General features: G+C 34.8%; 2 protein-coding genes across 3 annotated transcripts; one reads left to right on the top strand and one right to left on the bottom strand.

The window, feature by feature from the left end:
- Positions 1-5,661: 5,661 nt before the first annotated feature.
- LOC129877001 (uncharacterized) lies at positions 5,662-9,932 on the top strand. Its single transcript, XM_055952478.1, has 2 exons — positions 5,662-5,778; positions 7,995-9,932. The coding sequence occupies exon 2, from the start codon at positions 7,996-7,998 to the stop codon at positions 9,568-9,570; it is 1,575 nt and encodes a 524-aa protein (XP_055808453.1). The 5' UTR covers positions 5,662-5,778; position 7,995; the 3' UTR covers positions 9,571-9,932.
- A 1,922-nt stretch (positions 9,933-11,854) lies between these two features.
- Positions 11,855-20,086, bottom strand: LOC129875519 (polyadenylate-binding protein RBP45-like). 2 transcript variants are annotated; one of them, XM_055950796.1, is made up of 7 exons: positions 19,657-20,086; positions 18,136-18,604; positions 13,056-13,108; positions 12,851-12,981; positions 12,678-12,774; positions 12,417-12,593; positions 11,855-12,146 (listed from the first exon to the last, which is right to left on the bottom strand). In XM_055950796.1, exons 1-7 carry the CDS (start codon positions 19,960-19,962, stop codon positions 12,144-12,146), a joined length of 1,236 nt encoding a protein of 411 aa, XP_055806771.1. In that variant the 5' UTR covers positions 19,963-20,086; the 3' UTR covers positions 11,855-12,143. The 2 variants fall into 2 exon arrangements, with proteins under 2 accessions (XP_055806771.1, XP_055806770.1); XM_055950795.1 differs by having other exon boundaries at positions 12,417-12,596; positions 19,657-20,085.
- Between the last annotated feature and the right edge of the window lie 641 nt (positions 20,087-20,727).

Here is a 20,727-nt window from a genome sequence, read left to right on the forward strand (position 1 = left end):
GAATTTATATGTAATCTAGCAAAATATATAAATTTTCATATATATAATCATATATAGTATTATATATTAAGATATGTATCATAATATTTTTGTTGGAATGTATATATTTGAAAGCTACAAATTTTGTTCATAAATCACATTCAGTAAATGTGATTTATGCCTTATCAAACATCTCTTCATTTTTGCCTTTTTTTTATGTTTGAGCCGAGGTTAAAGTAGATTACCGGGTGGATCAGTACATGTAGTCTCGACATGATCCACGACGCATTCATAGTATTTAGGGGCTGTAAGCGGAATTAGACGATTTTCTCATTTTTTGTGTATGTTAGCGCATGAATATTTTGGTGAATTGACTTCCGATTAATTTTTTTTTGAATCCCTTATGAGACACTACATAATTATTCGATGGATTAGTATGTGTAGCTTCGGTACGATCCACGGTGCATTCATAGCATTTAGGAACCGCACAAGCAGTATTAGGCGATTTTCTCATTTTTCGCGTGTGTTAACCCATGAATATTTTGGTGAACTGACTTCTGGTCAATTTTTTTCTAAGACCCTTATGGGACCCTCCGTAAGTTTCATAGGGACCAGTATGTGTAGCCTCGACACGATCCACAGTGTATCCATAGCATTTTGGGGCCGCACTAGCGAAATTATGCGATTTTCACATTTTTTGTATTGGTTAGACTATAAATATTTTGGTGAACTAAATTTCCGTCAATTTTTTTTTGAGACCCTTATGGGACCCTCGTAAGTACCAGGGGGATCAATATGTGTAGCCTTGGCACGATTCATGATGCATTCATAATATTTAGGGAGAGTAAAATTATATCATATGCATCAATTGCACAAGATATGGTACTTAAGGGCCAGTCCAATTTGGTAAGTTTCTCATTTCAACTTATTTCAGTAGATAATCTATTGATTTTTGAAAACTCTATAAGAGTTTCAATTCAATTCATCAACTTGCATAACAATATGAAAGATTCTTTGTTAATATAATCCATTTGAGGATTATAAATAAGTTGTTTAATAACTTGCATATGCTTTGCCATTTTGAATCCTTCAAGGATTTTCATATCAATTTTTTCAAGTAAAAACATTCATTAATATTTGAATGAGTGACATCTTTCAATTTTTGGACTATAGGTCCAATAAGCTTTACGTTTATCAAGATGCATCATTTTTACTTGATAATTATTTCTTTGTTAGCATGCTCTAACAGATGTAGAATTCATATCTTCATAATTTTTTATAATATTCCGCTATATTGTATCAAATATATCATTGACGAGATATCATTTTGTATCGATTCACAAAGCGACAAAACTTAATGAGATCTCATCACTTTATTATTTTCAGGTACTTGAACTTCTCAGGAGGCTTCATAAAATGTTATGTTATAGGCTCTTCAAGAGCATATTTCCTTCTTATTATGATCATGTGCTCCATTTCTTTTTTTAATAATTATCTCATTTGAAACTGATTGGTCTACCACGATTCATGCATGTTGTAGGCTCAGTCCTTCACGGACACTCAATAGGAGCATTTGCAGTTGAATATGAAATTAATTTTGGATCACTAAATATTTTTTATATTTGACTTGAATAATCTTTTAAATGAGAATCATGTTGATGATAATTCACGTATACCTCTTGACTGCTTATTAACTTTCCCTTATGTTAGACCAACTAACATATATCCCAATCTACTTTCGAGAATTCATTTTTGTGGATCATGATATATTCATTAACCATATACCACACATTAAAATTATTAGATGAAAAATATTTGGTTCCTAATCCTGAATCAATTAAGAGGAAAATTAATCATAATGTATTGTTCTGACGCATACAAGTATTGTTATTTGCAATACATCATAATTCAAATCAACATATGAAGCTTTGTTCTCATAAGTAATGATTCAACGTTTTATTTGAGGCATTTAATGTCAAACCATCTTGAATATTAATCAAAATATTATCAAGATGATTTTTCTTGATTACATAATCTAATAGTTATGTTCTTAACTCAATTATTTTGTACAAGTAATTTTGTGAATGTCTAACTACAAGTTTACAATAAATGCACATGTGATCAACTTATAGATGATTCTATTTAATATATCACGGGATAGGTGAACGAGCCCATATTCGTCTTTTACACTTTCTAAAATTTAGGGAATTCAATCTCAACATTAGTTTATCTAATTAACTTATCATGAGAACTAAGCAACATAAAATGTTTCTGAAAAAAATCTTCTATTTCTTCAATATATGTTGAATACTTAGTATGCACATCTTCGGAATGTCAGAATTATTCATTTTAACTTATAAATTTATTTGTACTAGTAAATTTTAAGTTTATCATGACATATGTCTTTTGATTTAGTAAATTTCTAATTATTATTACATGAATATATTTCAAAGTTCTAGTATTTTGGGAGTAGATTTCAGAATAATTCTTCTCAAATACTCTACCTCTTCTAGAGTTGAGTTGTGATACTTATACAATCAAGTTCACGTTCGTATTGATAAACTTTATTTAATACTATCACATTCACTTCATGAAATAAATTTGTATTGATAACATTTATCAAAAGTTCTCATTCTTCATAAATAGAATATAAAGTATATCAAATTATGATAGTTTAGTATCTCATTCCGTTTTCATGTGCATTATTCAATCACTTTTCTTTCTTCAGACATATTATGCATTTCTACCACATTCACATAAGAGAATGAAACAAATTCAAAAAGACTAATTTCATGAATTTTTAATCATTATATTATTACTATGATGCATTAGGACTTATAAAACCGAATGTCTTGTCCTCATATGACATGTCAATCCATAATTCATTAATGGCACAACAAGTCAAACTGGGATTCACCAAGTCTTACTTTCACAAATTTGATATAGTAAAATATACCAATCACATACATTAGTGTGAATTAAAATTATAACATGATTTTGTATCTATTGTTATTTGTCATGCTTGATAAGCTGATTAAGACGTCAAGCAAAATATTCTAGAGAACTAGAAATCACTCAATAATAAATGAATGAATTATACAATAGTCAACATTCTTTATAAGTGAGATGGGGCATAATCAGAAGCAAGCAATACTTTCAAAATTAAAGCATATATATAATTGTTCTTGATTTAATTATTCCATTGATTTTTATGCAAAAATATATTGTATTACTATGCAATATAATTTATACTATTTTTTAATTCTCAATAATTTAAAATTACTCCATGGACAATTGAAGTAAACTGATTAACATAGGGATGTATCTCGCAATAAGCTAATTCTAGTATTGAAAGCTGATAATCTTAATTGGTTAGAGATTCGTGTTGATAACGTGTTATGAAACTATAAAATAAGAAGAATAATATAAAAGGGAGAAGAGAAAAGACTTTTTATTTTTTATTTTTGGTTAAAAGGATATATATATATATATATAAGTTAAGGCAAAGAGCGTCTGTTGCGAGCAACAATAGAGTTAGGCGATAGGTTTGATGTTTGCCCATCAAGGCCGCTATTGCATGATGTTACATGTCTAACATACATAGTTCCTAAAATGTCTGCCCGCACAGCTTTAGATACAAACATAGGAGGAACTAAAAAAAGGTGGGAGTCCCGAAAACTACACACTTCACACCCTCTTTGCTAACAGATCAACCACTCTATTCCACTCTCTGAAGATGTGGGATGCTAGCGTTGCTTCTAGCTTCAGCATCAATAATCTGCATTCAAGGATCAAATTAGTATATAATAAATTGTCGAATGTAAGCATGTTAATACCTCTATTTCGAGTCTAAATTGATATCTAGTGGGGAGAGGTTATGTTCAGCTGCCATGATGAGGCCTTGCCTGAGAGCAAGAAGTCTAGCTAAGGCTGGGTCAACAGAATGAGTTTTGATTGTGAAGCCAAGGATCCATTCTCCTTTATTATTCCTGATGACCCCTCCAAGTCTTCCTATACCAGGGTTGGTTATAACAGAAGCATCAGTGTTGAGTATGAACCTACTTTTTTTTTGAGGGGGGGAGGGGGGGGGGGAAGGGATCCATTTGACGAGAATTTTGGTAGTGTCTTTGGTGGTCTTGTTTCTGTGGTTAATAATGAGGTGATATTCAGTGACTTGGTGGAGGTTATCATTTAGTTGGATGCACTCTTTCTTTTTTTCCAAAGAGGTTGTCATTCCTTTTGAGCCAAGTTATCCAGAAGCAAAAAAGGCAACATGACATCCCAAAGAATGCATTTGTTGTAAGATTTACCTTTGATGGATCCCCAAAGGTTCTGCCAGTTATCTATGGAGAAATTAGCGGGATTAATATTATATCTTGGACTATTGTTACCCTCCACTGCCTTCTAGAAGTTTGTAGCATTAGTACAGTGGAAGAAAATATGATTTATGCCTTTAGAGTGGTGTCCACTTATAGTGCAAGAGGGGTAGATATCTAGATCAATCTTGTGAAGATGTTGCGACGTGGGTAGCCTGCAATGATGCATCAATCAAAGAAAAGTCTTGATTTTATTAGGACAATTGGCTTTCCATATCCATCCAAAATCTTTATCATTCAGCATCTAATTATTGAGATGGATCTGATTATGGATAAGATGGTACGCACTGTTGGTGGAGAAAACACCATTGCTGGAAAGGCCCCAAACGAGTCTGTCATCTCTGGGATTATTTTGAATCAGATTGTGGGTTGGGATGCTAGATTGCAGCTCATTAGTAAGATTGAAAGAAATGTTACTCAGATCTCGAATGCCATTATTAATAATATCACTGACTCTCATGTTCTCCTCTCCCAAGAGGTCCTTGAATCATGCTTAGGATGAAAAAGACTTCTTATTGCTCTTGAACAATTGTTTACAATGATGAAAAACCTTTATTTATAGGGAAAACTATCTTCATTCCAAAGCTAGGTTACTAACTTTTATCCAAAGAAAATATACACACTATAACACAAAATATATTTATAACACCTAATAAAAAGTAGATAGTTCTTCTTTCTTCTTTTTTTCTTTTTTTCTTTTGAATTTTGTATCTCTTTTTTTTATATATATAATAATGTTCAATATTGTTTTAAGTGAAATTAAAATTTAAAAAATCACTATTTAAATTTTTTGGGGCCTCAAAATTTTGTGAGCCTATAACAAACATTTAAATTGCCTCACTCTTGAGTCACCCCTGACCATTAGACACCATTATACAACTACGACCATTTGCAGTCTCCACAACCCCCTTCGGACACCATTTTACAATTATCTCTATCGACAAACACCATCAATAATTGTTATAGCCGCTAACTTTGGAGTCTGCTTCATCAAATAATTTAATTTTCACAATTTCATATAAATTAAATTACTTTTATATATTGTATAAATGTAATATATATTTAGTTATTGTTTTCTTCGAATTTGTTGATATTATTTATTAATTATTAAACAAACATTCATATATATTGAGAAAATAATCTTAATTATTGCTTAATTTGTTTCTGAGATAACTTCTTATATATATATATATATATATGGTCAATTTTCATGGTTACAATCAGAACAAAAATATCGCCTTTATTTTATTTTTCCTCTCTCATTATTCACGGGCTCACTCAACTCGAAAAAAATAAAATCAACAAAAAAAAGAATTTCAAAAACAAAGGAGGAAAGAAAAATCTTCTAAAGGCATAAACAAAAATTCTAGATCTAGAAACGAATTTCTATTGCCATCAATTCTTTGTGAGATTTAGAAAACAGGTAATTCTCATTTTCTCCCTATAGAATATGCATGATTTTTTTTTAAGATTTAAAAAAACTTAGGTTCACATGAACATCAAACATCATTTCAATGTATACAATGAATTAATGGATTAACAATCTTGATTCATAAAAAAACAAAACATGGCATGATAGATCTAATGTAAATTGAGTTGTTTTAGGAAAGAAATGATAGAAATGTATTTTTGGGATAAGAATTTATAACCCTAGCCCATGGGTAACATTGGTTGTTTAAGGAAATTATTCATTTTTTATCTTCTATTTTCAAGATCTAATCAATGTTCTTCTGTGTGAACACCATATGTTTGATTTGTTCATTCAATAAATTCCTACCACCTCCTCCCAATGAGCGAGACGTTGGAAGTGATGTTAGTTTTTCGATAGAACCAAGATGATCCTATCTAATCCCAATGTGTGAGATGCTTGAAGTGGTGTTAGTTTTTCAATAGAAGCAAGATCTCTACTCTTTCCACCTTGATATGCGAGTTAGAGGTGATGTTAGATTTTCGATAGAACCAAGATCCATACCCTAACTCCTTATCCAACCCCACCCAATTCGATGTGTGAGATGCTTGAAGTGGTGTTAGCTCTTCGATAGAAGCAAGATCCCTACTCTTTCCACCTTGATATGCGAGTTAGTGGTGTTAGCTTTTCTATAGAAGCAAGATCCCTGCTCTTTCCACCTTGATATGCGAGTTAGAGGTGATGTTAGATTTTTGATAGAACCAAGATCCATACCCTACCTCCTTATCCAACCCCACCCAATTCGATGTGTGAGATGCTTGAAGTTCGATAGAAGTAAGATCCCTACTCTTTCCACCTTGATATGCGAGTTAGAGGTGATGTTAGATTTTCGATAGAACCAAGATCCATACCCTACCTCCTTATCCATCCCCACCCAATCCGATGTGTGAGATGATTGAAGTTGTGTTAGCTTTTCGATAGAAGCAAGATCCCTACTCTTTTCACCTTGATATGCGAGTTAGAGGTGATGTTAGATTTTCGATAGAACCAAGATCCATAACCTACCTCCCTATCCCATCCCCACCCAATCTGATGTGTGAGATGCTGGAAGTGGTGTTAGCTTTTCGATAGAACTAAGAACTAAGATCTCTACAATATCCTCGTTAGCTTTTTGATAGCTATTCATGAAAAGAATTTTTATTTTTATTTAAACCTGGATCATTTCGTCTTTAAATTAGATACTCTTAATCTTTTAATTTGAAAACGGGTTACAATGGAGCATGATGAATACTGAAAATTCATTTTTTTTATCCAACGCAATAATTTTATTTTGACCTTCAATAAAGATTAAAGGTGTTGTGTGTTTCCTCTAAAGATGATTTTTGGTGAAGTTTAGAGATAATGAACTTTTATTAATTTAATTATGTATTCAACACACATCTCCTTAGATTTTTGGTGAAGTTTAGAGATAATGAACTTTTATTAATTTAATTATGTATTCAACACACATCTCCTTAAATTCAGTACCTCTATCTACTCTGGGAGAGGTTGATCCACTATTTGAACATTATGAGTTTGAGTTCGGAATTCTATCACAATATATCGGATTTACTAGGTTCAAAATCTATTATTTGTACTTATATCATGAAATTTTTAATATATATACAGGTTTGATGAAAGTCCTTGGTTCAAATAAATCTAAAACTTAAAGGGCTACATTTGTCTCTGCATTTTGGTACTATATTGAATTGTCTGACCATTTTACCTGAAAAATTTAACTGTTACAAAAAAATATATATACATAACTTAATTATGTCTTCAACACGTAGAAGCAATAAACCAATGATTTTCTCCTCGCCTAGCTAAAACCAAATAAGTAATGATGTGATGAAGCTAGTTCATTTGCGTCTTGATTTCCTTCATGGTTGTTCTTAAGCTTTGTCTCATTGTTTACCTACATCTTAGTCTATACATTGATAGTTTGATAATGGTAGGAGTTGATTTCTCACATCGTCACTCAATATCAAAAAGTCACTTTCTTTGTTGAAGAAAATTGGAATTGAGAAGAAAGATGACGTTTTGAGATAACAACTACTAGTTGAGTGACCGACCATCTGAGAAATCAATTCTGGTCCTGAGTCGTGAAGGAATTGAAATTCTTCCCTTTTATTACAGTGTAAAGTTCTTGTAAAGGATACTCATAAGTTAGACTTTTGATATACTTTTCTCAGGATGAATGAGCAAGCTATACAAGATAATAATCCCTCTGCTCCAACTATCCTTCCAGCAAAGCGGAGACGTGGACGCCCGCGCAAAGATGGAGGTGTTGCTAAGAGAGGGAATTTGCAGTCTCCAGTGATGACGACTCCACCATCCGAAAGCATCAAGAAAGTTCAACAAAATGCTGTTGAAGTGAACCAAAAGGATGGAATTATTGGTAGTAACAACGGTGTAGGACAGATGGTTTCTGGTGTGGTTGATGGTCGTTTTGATGCAGGGTACTTCATCACAGTGAGGGTTGGTAACTGTGGCACCACGCTCCGTGGATTAGTCTTCCAGCCAGGGAGATTAGCCCCTATTGCACCAGCAAATGATGTTGCCCCATCAGCTACAATGTATCACAGAAATCAAGTTGCTAGCTCACTCTTAAACCAGCTTCAGCAAGAGCAGCAGAAGCCAAATGTGGCACCAGGACAAATGTCAAGTGCTCCATTTGTACGAAATAGTAACCAATTTGCTCCTTTTATGGCACCTAACGAGGCACGAAGCAATGTGAGTTCTCCCTTGGGTGAAAAATTCATGCTGCAACAGTCAAATCAAGATCAAAGAGTCCAAATCAACCAATCCCACCTGACCATTCCGGTGGAAAATCTTAGAATGGTTGAAAAGGATGAAGTGATGCAGGTGTTTGAAATCTCAAACCAATCACAAGGGACTAAAGTGATTGCAGAATCCATATTGGAACCAAAAGCCAGTGAAGGAACTAACAATCAGGTACCTAAGGTTCAAAATCAACTCATGGGCTCAATGTTTCAGTCTGACATTCTTTTTCATGGTAACCAAAACAGCTCAAGTGGTGAAATTCATCATAATCCTGTTGTGTCTAAGTCTCAAGAGGCGTTAGACAGCCAACCGATTCAATGTGAATCCAAGAATGATAAGGAACCGAATCCTGAACGGTCGTATGTGCAAACTTTACTCCAGCCCGGAGAGTTGGTTCACTGTGAAGCGAAGAAACTTGAGATCCACCGAGCTCCTCCTGTTAATGCTCAAACTCAACTTTACTCCTCCCAAGGGCTTCCTCCAATGAATCCAGAGATTCAGCTGAAAGAATGGACTCATGGTGGACAAGAAAACCAACAGAATCAATTCAATCAAAATACTCTATTTGCTGAACTTAACTCTGTTTCCCCTACTGCAGAAACTCAAGTTCAATCAAGCAATGAACTAAAAAGCACATTTCTTGAACAGAATTATGACATTCAGATGACTCAAGCTCTGGAGGGTGGAGCTAATGAAAACCCGAATCCCGAGATCAACCAAGTACTGGTTCCTGGTGAAACTCAAGTTGTGCCTGAAGAGTCGATTAGGACTACCTCAATGGATTTCATGATGGAAAATTTGAATTATCCAAAGAATGAGGAACCACAAAATACTCATATTGGACCTGAAGTTGAGTTATCAAGAAATGTTGAAACATCAAATGAAACTAAGGAAGCAAGTGATCCTCCTGGTAACAAACTTGTGTTAGGATCTCAATCATCACTACAGCAAGAAGAGGCAGAAACCAATAATTCTGATCATTAAGCAAAACTTGAAACTCAGAACAAAAGTTGTGATGGTGGCAACATCAACCTGGAGATGTTTCACCAAGTCCAACCTTGAAGCTGCTCATGAATAAGAGCAACAATGTAATAGATTTATCTTTATCTTTAAGCAGCTAGCAGTTTAGGACCTTATCTTCAAGTTAGACTTGGGTTACTTTTCTTTGTTATTTTGCAAGAACTTTCTGGAGTCACTGGACCTTAATCATCCCAATCATGTATGATTTCCCCATCAATATGGCATGTCCTCTTTGTTAGCTATAGAGGCGGAACCAGAATTTGAAGTTCATGAGTTCTAAATTTGTTACCGGATGGAGATTCTATAGCTTATTACCTATTACTTTTCGTACTTTGATTACTCTATTTTATTTGTATCGCTCCCGTTATTTGCTTTACCATATCGCTTTGAACTTATTAACTTCTTAGCCGTATCTAACCTCTTTTTATGCTTTATTGAGCCGAGGGTCTCCCGGAAACAACCGTCCTACCTTGGTAGGAGTAAGGTTTGCGTACACTTTACCCTCCCCAGACCCCACGTTGTGGATTCACTGGGTTGTTGTTGTTTGTATGGAGATTCTATAGCTTGTTTTAGGTACAAAGTTCGTACTTAAATATTTATACATCTAATAGAGTCCATGAATATAAAATTTAAAGGTAACACCTTAATAATATACACCGACAATGTAAAGAATTTTTATATTATTAACATAACTGTCTCTACGTAATGTCTATCGTGAGACTAGCCATACATGAGTTCTTCTTCTTTTTTCAGTATTAGGTATTCAGTATCTGAAATTCACTTGCCTGATTAATGCAAAATTTCATACTGAATGGGTTCACTAAAAGGTGAAAAGTAAGGATTTCATTAGAGTCATATTTCCAATGAAACTTGTTTGTTCTTGTATATCCATACTGTTTTTCCAAATTGATCTTGCGATACATATAATTCAAAAAGGAAATATCAATGGTGTGTGATACACAACATTTCATTTCTTTATCAAGGACTCAATCAATTGATATTTTTTCACAAATACTAAAAATTAAATTTCTTGAAAACTTACAAAATTCTAAGAATAGTATGGATTTGATTGAATCCAATTATTGCAAATATTCCGAAAAATTTATTCATTCCAAGAGCTTGAACCCGAGATCTTGGTGAGTTGTTAATTAGTTGCATGCAGTTGACATAGAAATGAAGACTAGCTCAAGATTCCCGTATTTTAAACAAATACTATAAACCTTTATGCTTCTTGAAAAAGGCAAAGGTTTGACATTCTGATGGAAGAAGTAGAACAGGTCTGATTAGAATGTCTTCTATAAGTTGAGATTTAAAGAAAAGCACATAGATCGTATACTTGTGCTCCTCATGAAAGGGGTAAGGCTGCGTACTGCATACACACCACCCTCTCCAGAAGGCCAGAGCCCACTTGTGAAATTACGTCAGGTATACTGTTGTTGTCGTCAGGCCATATATAAATGGAAGTTGTAGATCTGTTTTTGGTTATATTTTTTAAGTTTTTTTAGCTGCAATTTTCACCATAATTGTCCGGGAGGAATCTGCAGAAGTTTTGTGTTAATTTTTTTTCCTAATCCTCCTCTTGCTTTTCTTTTCTTACTTTCCCCAAGTCTTTCATTTTTCGTCCTTTACCATTATTTTCTTATAAAGAGCGTTTGCTATGTTTAAGATTTTTGTGGACCTTCAAGTTTTCTTGATTTGTAATGCATTTAATTTTGAGTATATTAAGGAAGTATTTGGATTTGAAAAGAATACATTTCCTTCTCTACCAAGAGGCTGGCGTTTATTGTTTCCTTCGATGTTTCGAGAGTTTCTCTACTAAGAAATGATTTATTAGAAACAGTATCTCTACTACCCTCCCTAGACCTCACTTGTAAAATTATAATGGATAAAGCTATTATTGTTGTATATATAATTAGTATAAATCCCCTCTATATTTTGAGACACCTTTGAATGCTTTGCAAAATCGAGGCAGTAATATAAAGACCGTCGTCCATCTCTCTCAAAATCGACTCAAACTCCAGGAGCCAACTTTATTTCAGCAAATCTAGATGAGTGCAAATTTGTAATGATGATATCTGAGCACCTTTCAATAGAATAAAACTAACAAGCCATCTGAATTCAAAGATGGTAGGAAATAAACCAGACACAAGATGTTATGATTGAAAGATATGGTAAACAAAACCATATTCAGATATGAAATTAGAAAGAAATGCAATAGATCAAAATCAACATTCGACAAGCCAAAAACTATGGAAAGTAAAAAAGATGTGTCCTTGATCTCTCCGAGGTCTTTTAACATAACTAGACCACATATAACAAAAATGGCCAAGTGTGCGATAGGCCGAGGAAAAAGGAAATAGAAAAGAAGGCAACTACAGAAACGGACAGCTGACCAGAACATAAATGTATCTCCAAGAACTAACCTACAGATAACTACACTAGCTCTTGCATTCAACTGAAAATCTATGCGCTCTGCTTTTCAACATCAATGTTTTTGCCATGTTAGGAAGCTCTCAACAATTCCTTTGATCAGCAGATCACTGCAAAATACAAGTCAATTACTAGCCATGAGGAATTAAATGTGATATGATGAATGAAATTGCTGCTGGGTAACTATTTCAAGTTCTACTTTTCTGGCAACTCATTTTTATTCCTCTAGTGTCACACAGATGTTAAGAAATTGAATAGGAGAAATACAAACTGTGACAAAACAAACAAGCTGTACTCCCTCCTAGTAGAATGTGCATATATTCAATGTCATTCCCTTCATAGGCATACAAGATTAAGAGTTCAAAGGTTTTGGAAAATACCTGAGGCTGCTGCGACATTTGTTGCTGTTGATGTGGAGGTTGTGCATAATTTCCATACCCGGCATAGCCTGCATAGTACATATTTGGGTCCTGAGTAGGTTGGCATAACCATAGGGCGTCATATCCTGGTGTATACCCATAATAACCACCACTCCACTGGTTCGGATCACCCTGAGACTGCTGAAAAGGCGAACATATTTAAATCAGACACCATACAACGGATACTGCAGAAATCTGAGAACATTTAGGTAAAATCATAACCTGCTTGTTTGAAGGACTACGACCCCATGAAAGGCGGATGTTTTGTCCACCCAGCTGAGTCCCACTTAAAGCTCGTAGAGCTTCCTCAGCACAACTTCTGCCATAACAATGACCAGCATGTTAGTTTCCTTATCATTGAATTTGACTAAAGTTCAGAAGGCATGTTACTGTACCTATCAGTAAATTGAACAAAACCACAACGTTTGCCTACTGGTATTTTTACATGAAGCAATTGCCCGTAGTTTCCAAAAACCTGCCTGAGGTGATCATCCGTTACACTGGAATCCAAGTTTCCAACGAAAATCTGCAATTAAAGTTGTTTAACATGAGTAGAGTTTGAGAGAAAGCAATGAATGATGATATAAGAAATGTACTGACAGTTGTATTAGTAGGGTCATCCTCATTTTGAGTTCCAGTACTTTGAAATGAAGCTGCAAATGAAAGGACAAAGGTGAAGGTAAAAGAGAAATATATTAAAGCAAAGAAAAATGCAGTTAAAAAACAAAACAAAAACTAAAAGCAAATGTCCCCCATAAAACAGTAAAACAAGGAGCATGCACGAATCTGAAATTTCAGAATTTGTAAGTACCAACAAATCTGAAGAATAGTATTGCATGGGATTGATGATATGCCATGTGTGATTATCCTATGACATGTATAAAGGCCAAGAATCAGGAACAATTGTATTGCAAACAAATTTTGACAACAGATAACATAACTCCCTCATGCCCAATAAAACAGAAATGCATAAGATGTGCAACACAAAATACTAGACATGTATTTAGTTCACACAAAAGGTCGGGCATGTCTAATACATCGGCATGTTTTTCATCGTCACCAAACTGGTAGGTAACTCAACTCTGCATTCCAGATTAAACACACAAGGTCTGATCGTCCAGAAGAAAAGTAAATTAACATCTCAACTTTCTCAGGTATGTTCAATTTTTTTTCTTTTTTTTTGCGGGGGGGGGGGGGGGGGGGGGGAGGGGGGGGGGGAGAGAACATGTATATAAAGATGAAGATCACTATTGATAGGGCAATAGAAGTAATTGATAGGGCAATAGAAGTACTGTTCACAATGCAACGTTTTAGGAAAAAAAGAGCAGACTAGAAATACATCTTAGAAAAAAATTGGAAGAATAAAGCAACCCTACAAGGTGGATTGGCTCGCTAGGTTTAGGGGTATCAGATGCTTGCCTAACAGAAAACAGATTAGAAAAGAGAGAAATAATCACATGTAGTAGGTGTGTCCTATTTGAGGAAGGAAATGATGATGTCAATCATCTTTTCATGCATGCAGATTGACATTTAGCTGTGGAAAATGTTTTTGATTATATGTGAGTTGACATGGTGCAGGAAAGGAAACTCAGACAACTGTTCTTATGCTGAGACCCAAGAAGCCTCAACATCTGAAGCCCCTTTGGCTTACTGTCCCAGCAGCGATATGGAGAACAATTTGTAGGGAGAGAAACCAGAGATTTTAAAGGGAAGCAAGAAAGCATAGTTACACTAAAGTTCAAATCAGTGTTCTGAAAGGCACTCGCCTCTCGCCAAAGGCGACATGGCGATGCAATGCGATGGCTTGTCGCCTTTTCTCTGTGTGGCGAGGCGAGATCCAATAGGCGACGCAAGGCGACAGAATGGCGAGAGGCGACCAGGCATGGCGAGGCGAGAAAGGCGCACCATTTGTATTTTTCTTTAAAAAAGAACTGATTTAATAAATAAAAGAAAATATTAGGGGGTTTTTTGGTTATTTTGAAAAACCTGCAGTCCTGCACTCTATTCTCTCCTGCGCGAGACAGCCACGATCCTTTTCTCTCCATCGCAGTTCGCACAAGTCGCGACTTTCTCCAACTCTTGTTTCTTCTTTCCTCTTCAGCTGCTCAAGTCTCAACTCTCAACAGGTATGTTTCAGTCTTAATCTTCAGTTCTTTTTTTTTCTGCTGCTTCTCTTATTCAGTTCCTCTCTTCTTCTTCAGTCAACTCAGCAGTCAGCAGAGTGCTCTGTTTTTATATTTTTGGACTTTAGAGCTGCTGAGTTCTGAGCTACTAATTCTTCTATATGTATTTCTGTCATAATCAATTTAGTTTTATACTACTTTTGATAATCTTGAAGAAGAATAGACTTTTAGAGTTCTAGTAATGTTTGTCAATTGTCTTATGAATTATTGAATCATTCAAGTTCTAGACTTTTAGTATTTCCTATTAGTTTTTGAATTGAAATATTTGCTAATATATGTTATGGCTATTGAGATTTTGCATATTTATATATGCAATTAAATATTTTAAGGATTTGGTATTAATTGGCACCTCAATTCAAAAAGGCGAGCGCATTGACACTCGCCGTCCAAAACACTGGTTCAAATGTATTTCTAAAGTAGCCTTTTGGTATAAAAAGATTGATGTACATGAAACAGAAGGTTTAGTCAATTTCCCTTGTTCACTACGAGCCAGTTTGGCCAAGCAGTTTAAAGGCCAAAAGCACTTTTTTGAAAATTTGAGGTGTTTGGCCAAGAAGTAAAACTACTTCTAGGTAGAAGTAGTTTTTCTACCGTTGGGGAGAAGCTAAAAATTTCTACCTACAAAAAACAAAAGCAGAAAATTATTTTTTCCAGACAAAAAATATTCCTACCATAAGTACATATTTACCAAGTATATCCCTCATTAATCCATTAATTTCTAATTATACATATTTATGTATAGCAACTCCTCTTGATTCTTAAATCCAATATGTTAGTCTCTGGATATTATTGTGTTTCCAAACTTACAGGGAAGCGCATCTGCGGAGTCTACAAACAACAATAGCATATTTGGTAAGAGTACAATAATCTTTTTTATTGACATCAACGATCAAATTTATAAGGTTTCAGGCATAGGCCATATTACCATAAGATGCACTATACATACACCATGTTTTGATTAGTAGTGCAGTAAGTGAGATCTCAATCATACAATTAAATGATAAACATAAAATTGCAGTTACTTATTTATGTGATTAATACCCCATAGTCCAATGTTGTCAAAGGCGAAAAGTGCAAAAAAGTTCTAAGGTCTGTAGGGACTTTAAGCACGAAGTGCAAATAAAGTGTGGGCTTTAATGAAAAAAGGCACAAAGGGAGTCCAAGACTAATAATTATAAACATAAATGACAAATATATGACCAAAGAAATTGAAAACAAATTATGACAAAGTGAAATATCAATCATAATATCAATTGTTTTAGTGTCACTTCTTAAGAAGAGGCTCATTGGCAAGGAAAGTTTGCCTTAGAACCTTGATGACAACACCGAAGCGCACATAAAGCGACGTGAAGCGCTCAACACGTCTTGAGCCTCGCTTCAGGGCTTAAGGGCACTTAAAGCACGCCTTTGACTACACTGCCCCATACATAGTGATTTAATTTGTGGAATGGTTTTAAATTTTATTTTGGTTGACGTTTTTTAGTATATTTAAATCATCATGTTGATATTATATCAATATTTAATATTTTCTTTGATTTATCCATGTCTTATATCGATTGACAATTTTAATATGTACTTTTAAATTTTAGTTAAATAAAAGTAAAAACTTAAATAAAATCTCACAATAAATATTTAAAATACTTTATTTATGAAATAATCTTAATAGTAAACGTTAATTAATACTTGTCTTAACACTCAAAAGCACTTTTTTAAAAGATTAGTCAAACACAATTTGCTTATAAAAAACATTTTTCAAATGACCAAAATGTGAAAGATTTTAAAATATTTCTCCCCATAAGTACGTTTTAACAAAAGGGCAGCCCGGTACACTAAAGCTCCCGCTATGTGCAGGATACGGAGAAGGGCCCTACCACAAGGGTCTATTGTTACCTTGCATTTTAACAAAACACTCTTAAAAAAAAGCTTTTCTCAAAATAAGCAATTTTTAGCCGCTTGACCAAACAGGCATTACATGTCCAGCAAGTGAACTGAGCTTTTGCTCTTTCGCAACTTAACCCCCAAAACTTGCTTGGTCAGGAGAGATTAATAAAATGAGACACTTGTCAAAAAAGGAGGACAATATAGAAATGTAATTAGACCATATGGAGTGCTGCAATTTTCTGAACAATGTCATGCCTATGTACCCAATCTGCACGAGCACATCATATCTTATCCGTACTATGATGTTATTAGCTCTTCAGTATATGTCCACACAACAGAAGACAAAAGTCAAAATTTTCATAAGCCATTATACTTTTGAACTATCCTTCTGCCATTTTTACGTCACACCATGGTAAGTTCAGAATCTAAAGGCATTATTGAACTACAATGATTTGCAATCTTTCACATTTGCAGGCAATCTAGAAATACTGGAAATATATCTTAACATCACCCTTGATATCTTTATTAAAGCTCTCGATGTCTTGACTACACAAGTAAAAAAGAGGTACAGAAAATTAATAACCAAAACTTATCTAATGAACTTCAAAAGATTTATTCAAAAGAAAGGGAAGAAATATTGAGATATTTGCATATCATGTTACAAATTATGTACACTTCAATTTAATGTATTAAAAAAACAGAAACAAACTATATGATGTATTGTGTATTTAAAGGTGAAATGATGGATTATTGGCTAGTAATGGAAAGAGGAAACTTCCCACCCACCCACCCCCATGAGGGGATTTCTATAAGACAAATTCATGAGAAAAATGAAGTAGATAAAGGACCAGGATATCTTAAGTTGACAATTGAAACTGACACAGAGCTTAGAGGCACACTGAGATCTTTTTTTTGGAGGAAGTGGGGGCACACTGAAGATCAAAGTGACACAGGTGGCAATCATATGAAATAAACAAGAATAAAATGGCTGAATAGTAAAGATAAAGTAATCTGAAGAAACAAGAGCGGAGTAAAGAGAAAAAAACTGGAGCTGTTAAAATTTAACACCAAAAGGATCCGATAGAGGAAATTTAACCACATTTAGATAAACTGACTTACGCAACACCATGCCCTAAAAGATATTCATTTCAGCTGAAACAAGCTCCAGGCCACTAAATCATAGAGCCTGCCTCCCATTAACCCTGCTTCGACACAACCGTAGTTTTATGAGATTTAATATTTCAGAGAAAGTTTTTAGTACTCAAAGAAATGACATCATAAGCTGGTACTTCTCTTCAAAACTTCAAGAGCATAACCTAAAGAAAGCACAACATCAAAGCTCCGATTGTCGGACTGAAACCACAACAGATAACTCATGATCCCCAAAATAAACCAATAGGCCCCTCAAGCTATCTAAATTGAGACCAAAATAGATGCCCAAAATAAACCAATAGCATCTCCAGCTATCTAAATTAAAACCTCAAACTCTTTATGACAAATAAGCACAAAATTAAAGATTTCAAACTCTAGGAATAACACAAGTATCAAACTGCAAGCTAGATGAAATGCATTGTTCTTAACTACTTGAGAACATTACAACATGACTCTGGATATACCTTGCATCTGACCACCAGCATTCTTCTTGTTAGCTGCAGGACCAATGCGCATGGGCCTAGTGGAGCAAAACTGTCCATTCATCTCAGTCATAGCGCGCAACTGCTCACTTTCATCCCCAAATCTAACAAACCCATAACCCTTTGTGTGCCCTGTCGCCCTATCTGTTACAACCTTAGCACCCTTGATTGAGGGATAATTGGCCCTGAATGTCTCCTGAAGCATGTAATCTGTGACATCAGCTGCCAAGTCTCCAACAAATATTGTGTATTCAGGAGTATTATCTGAATGTTTTTCACCCGAGCCAAGTGATGCCCAGTTGAGCCTAAAATTTTGCTCAATATTAGGCATCAAGGTGCCATTGTATGCTTGCAGATTCCTTTCCGCAGCTGCATGACTATTAAACTCAATAAAGCCATAACCCTCTGATTGTTGAGTTTGCTTGTTGCGGATAACTTTAGCAGACACCACCTGCACAAACAGCTAGCAGTTAATGCTTTCTCAGTCAACCACAAGCAAAGGGGAAAGAAGAAAACTGAGCACATAAAAGTATCCATTTTGAACACGAGCATAAATTTGCATCACAAATTGCATTATCCGAATTCTCAAAATCTCAAATTTAGTCGCAAGACATACACCAAAACAATTTTTGGTAAGATATACCCATCAATTCCCAAGGGAGTCCACCCATCAATTATCGAATCAGATACCAAACCAGTGATGGGATTAGTACCATACTAATAACTTAAAGATCAACGGTTTGTCCCATAACATATGTACAGGCACCCAAGAACCAATGGACTAGCCTACTCAGTACTCAGAAAATTAACAGCACTCAGTTACAAGAAAATATATACACTTCCAAATAGTTGCGACCGAAACCTCAAGAAAATATTAAGAAAATATTTTCCTGCACTCTAATTAGTAATTACATGATTATATTATGAAGGTACTATGTTATAGCTCACAATGAGCCTAAATTACTACATGAGAACCCCTCTACACTTGTATTAAAGCTAACTGCTTTTCACCAAAAACAAAATACATGTTACTGCATAAAAACTCCCATTTTTTAAAGTGGTACAGATTCCTGCATATAAACACCATTGGGGAAGTATTCACTTTCACCAAAAACATAATTCTCAAGATTAAGAAAAAAAGATCCAATCTTTCGCCAAAAGACTTCAGTTTTTCACAATAAATACTTAGCAGCTAAATCCAAAACACGCAAACGTCCTTACCATAGCTTTTCAGTTGCTTATATTTTCTGATATAGTCTACATGAGCAACTAAATCAGCCTATGGGCAAAGCATAGCCAGTCCCAAGAAGATGCTAGAGTAAAAATAGTCTAATTACGATGACTACTAAATGGATACAGAGGATTCATATATCCTGCTAGACAGCGAGTTCACATTGAGGCATAGCAACAGAATCATTAGAAAACATTTAAACATGTCATTATAAACCGGTCATAATAACGATAAGTGGAAAACAATGTATTTCATGAACTTTTAGTTAATACCTCTCCAGTTTGCGCGAAGCAATTATATAGGTATTGTTCATCCATCCAAAACTGTAGATCTCCAATCCAAAGTGTCCGGACTTCATCAGCACTGGTCGGCTGAGCCGACGCCGTGTACTGAGATTGTTGTTGCTGCTGCTGTGGTGCGGGTACTCCACCACCATGCTGCGGTGGTGGTTGCTGGTAGTAATAACCGGATTGCGGTGGCGGAACCTGGTACTGCGGTTGTTGAGCCATCCACTGTTGTTGGTACTGTGGTTGTGCCGCCATAGGTGGTGGAACCATTGAACTTGCCGCCGGTTGCATCGTGTCGAAACCCTAGAGGAAAATATGTGGATGATGTGAGAGAGGAGATTGGAAAGAGTGGGAAAGAGATATTTTGTAGTTGATGCCACTGTGAAAGGGTACTATGGCATGTAAAATGTAAAATTATTGATATTGGATTAATGATTCGGTGATATAAATTTAAAATTTTATAAGTAATTGGTTATTAATTCATGAATATTGTGAAATAAATTAAATTTCTGTAAATAAAATGGAGGAAATAAAGGAGGAGAAATAGAGTAGAGTAAAATTCACGTATGTATATTTATCTATATTTTCATTCATAACACATTGCCTATATTTATAGGAATAGAAAGAAGACATTATCAAGTGGGTAAGTTGCCCATTTATTAGTGGGCCTCACATCCATAAAATAAAATCAAATTGACAGCCACTAATCAAGCGGACAATCCACTTGTTTCGTAACACTCCCTCTTGGATGTTTACGTATAATGTGCCGCAAAAAAAAACTTTACAAGAAATAATATACACAGGTATTCTGATGTTGTGCGTCGTTAAAACTTTACTAGGAAAAACCCAGTAAAAAAATCTAATAAAGGAAAAGGAGTACACACATCTGATAATACGCCTTGATTGCTGCCTCATTAAAAACCTTGTTAAGAAAACTCAATGGGACAAAATCTAGACTAGGGAAAAAAGAGTGCAGCGCGTATTATACTGCCCTTGATGAAGACATCATTTAATATCTCGAAGATGGCGCATTCCAATCTTATATCTCAATTTCTC

The sequence above is a fragment of the Solanum dulcamara genome, chromosome 12, assembly GCF_947179165.1.
Source record: "Solanum dulcamara chromosome 12, daSolDulc1.2, whole genome shotgun sequence".
In the NCBI taxonomy this organism is placed as follows: domain Eukaryota; kingdom Viridiplantae; phylum Streptophyta; class Magnoliopsida; order Solanales; family Solanaceae; genus Solanum; species Solanum dulcamara.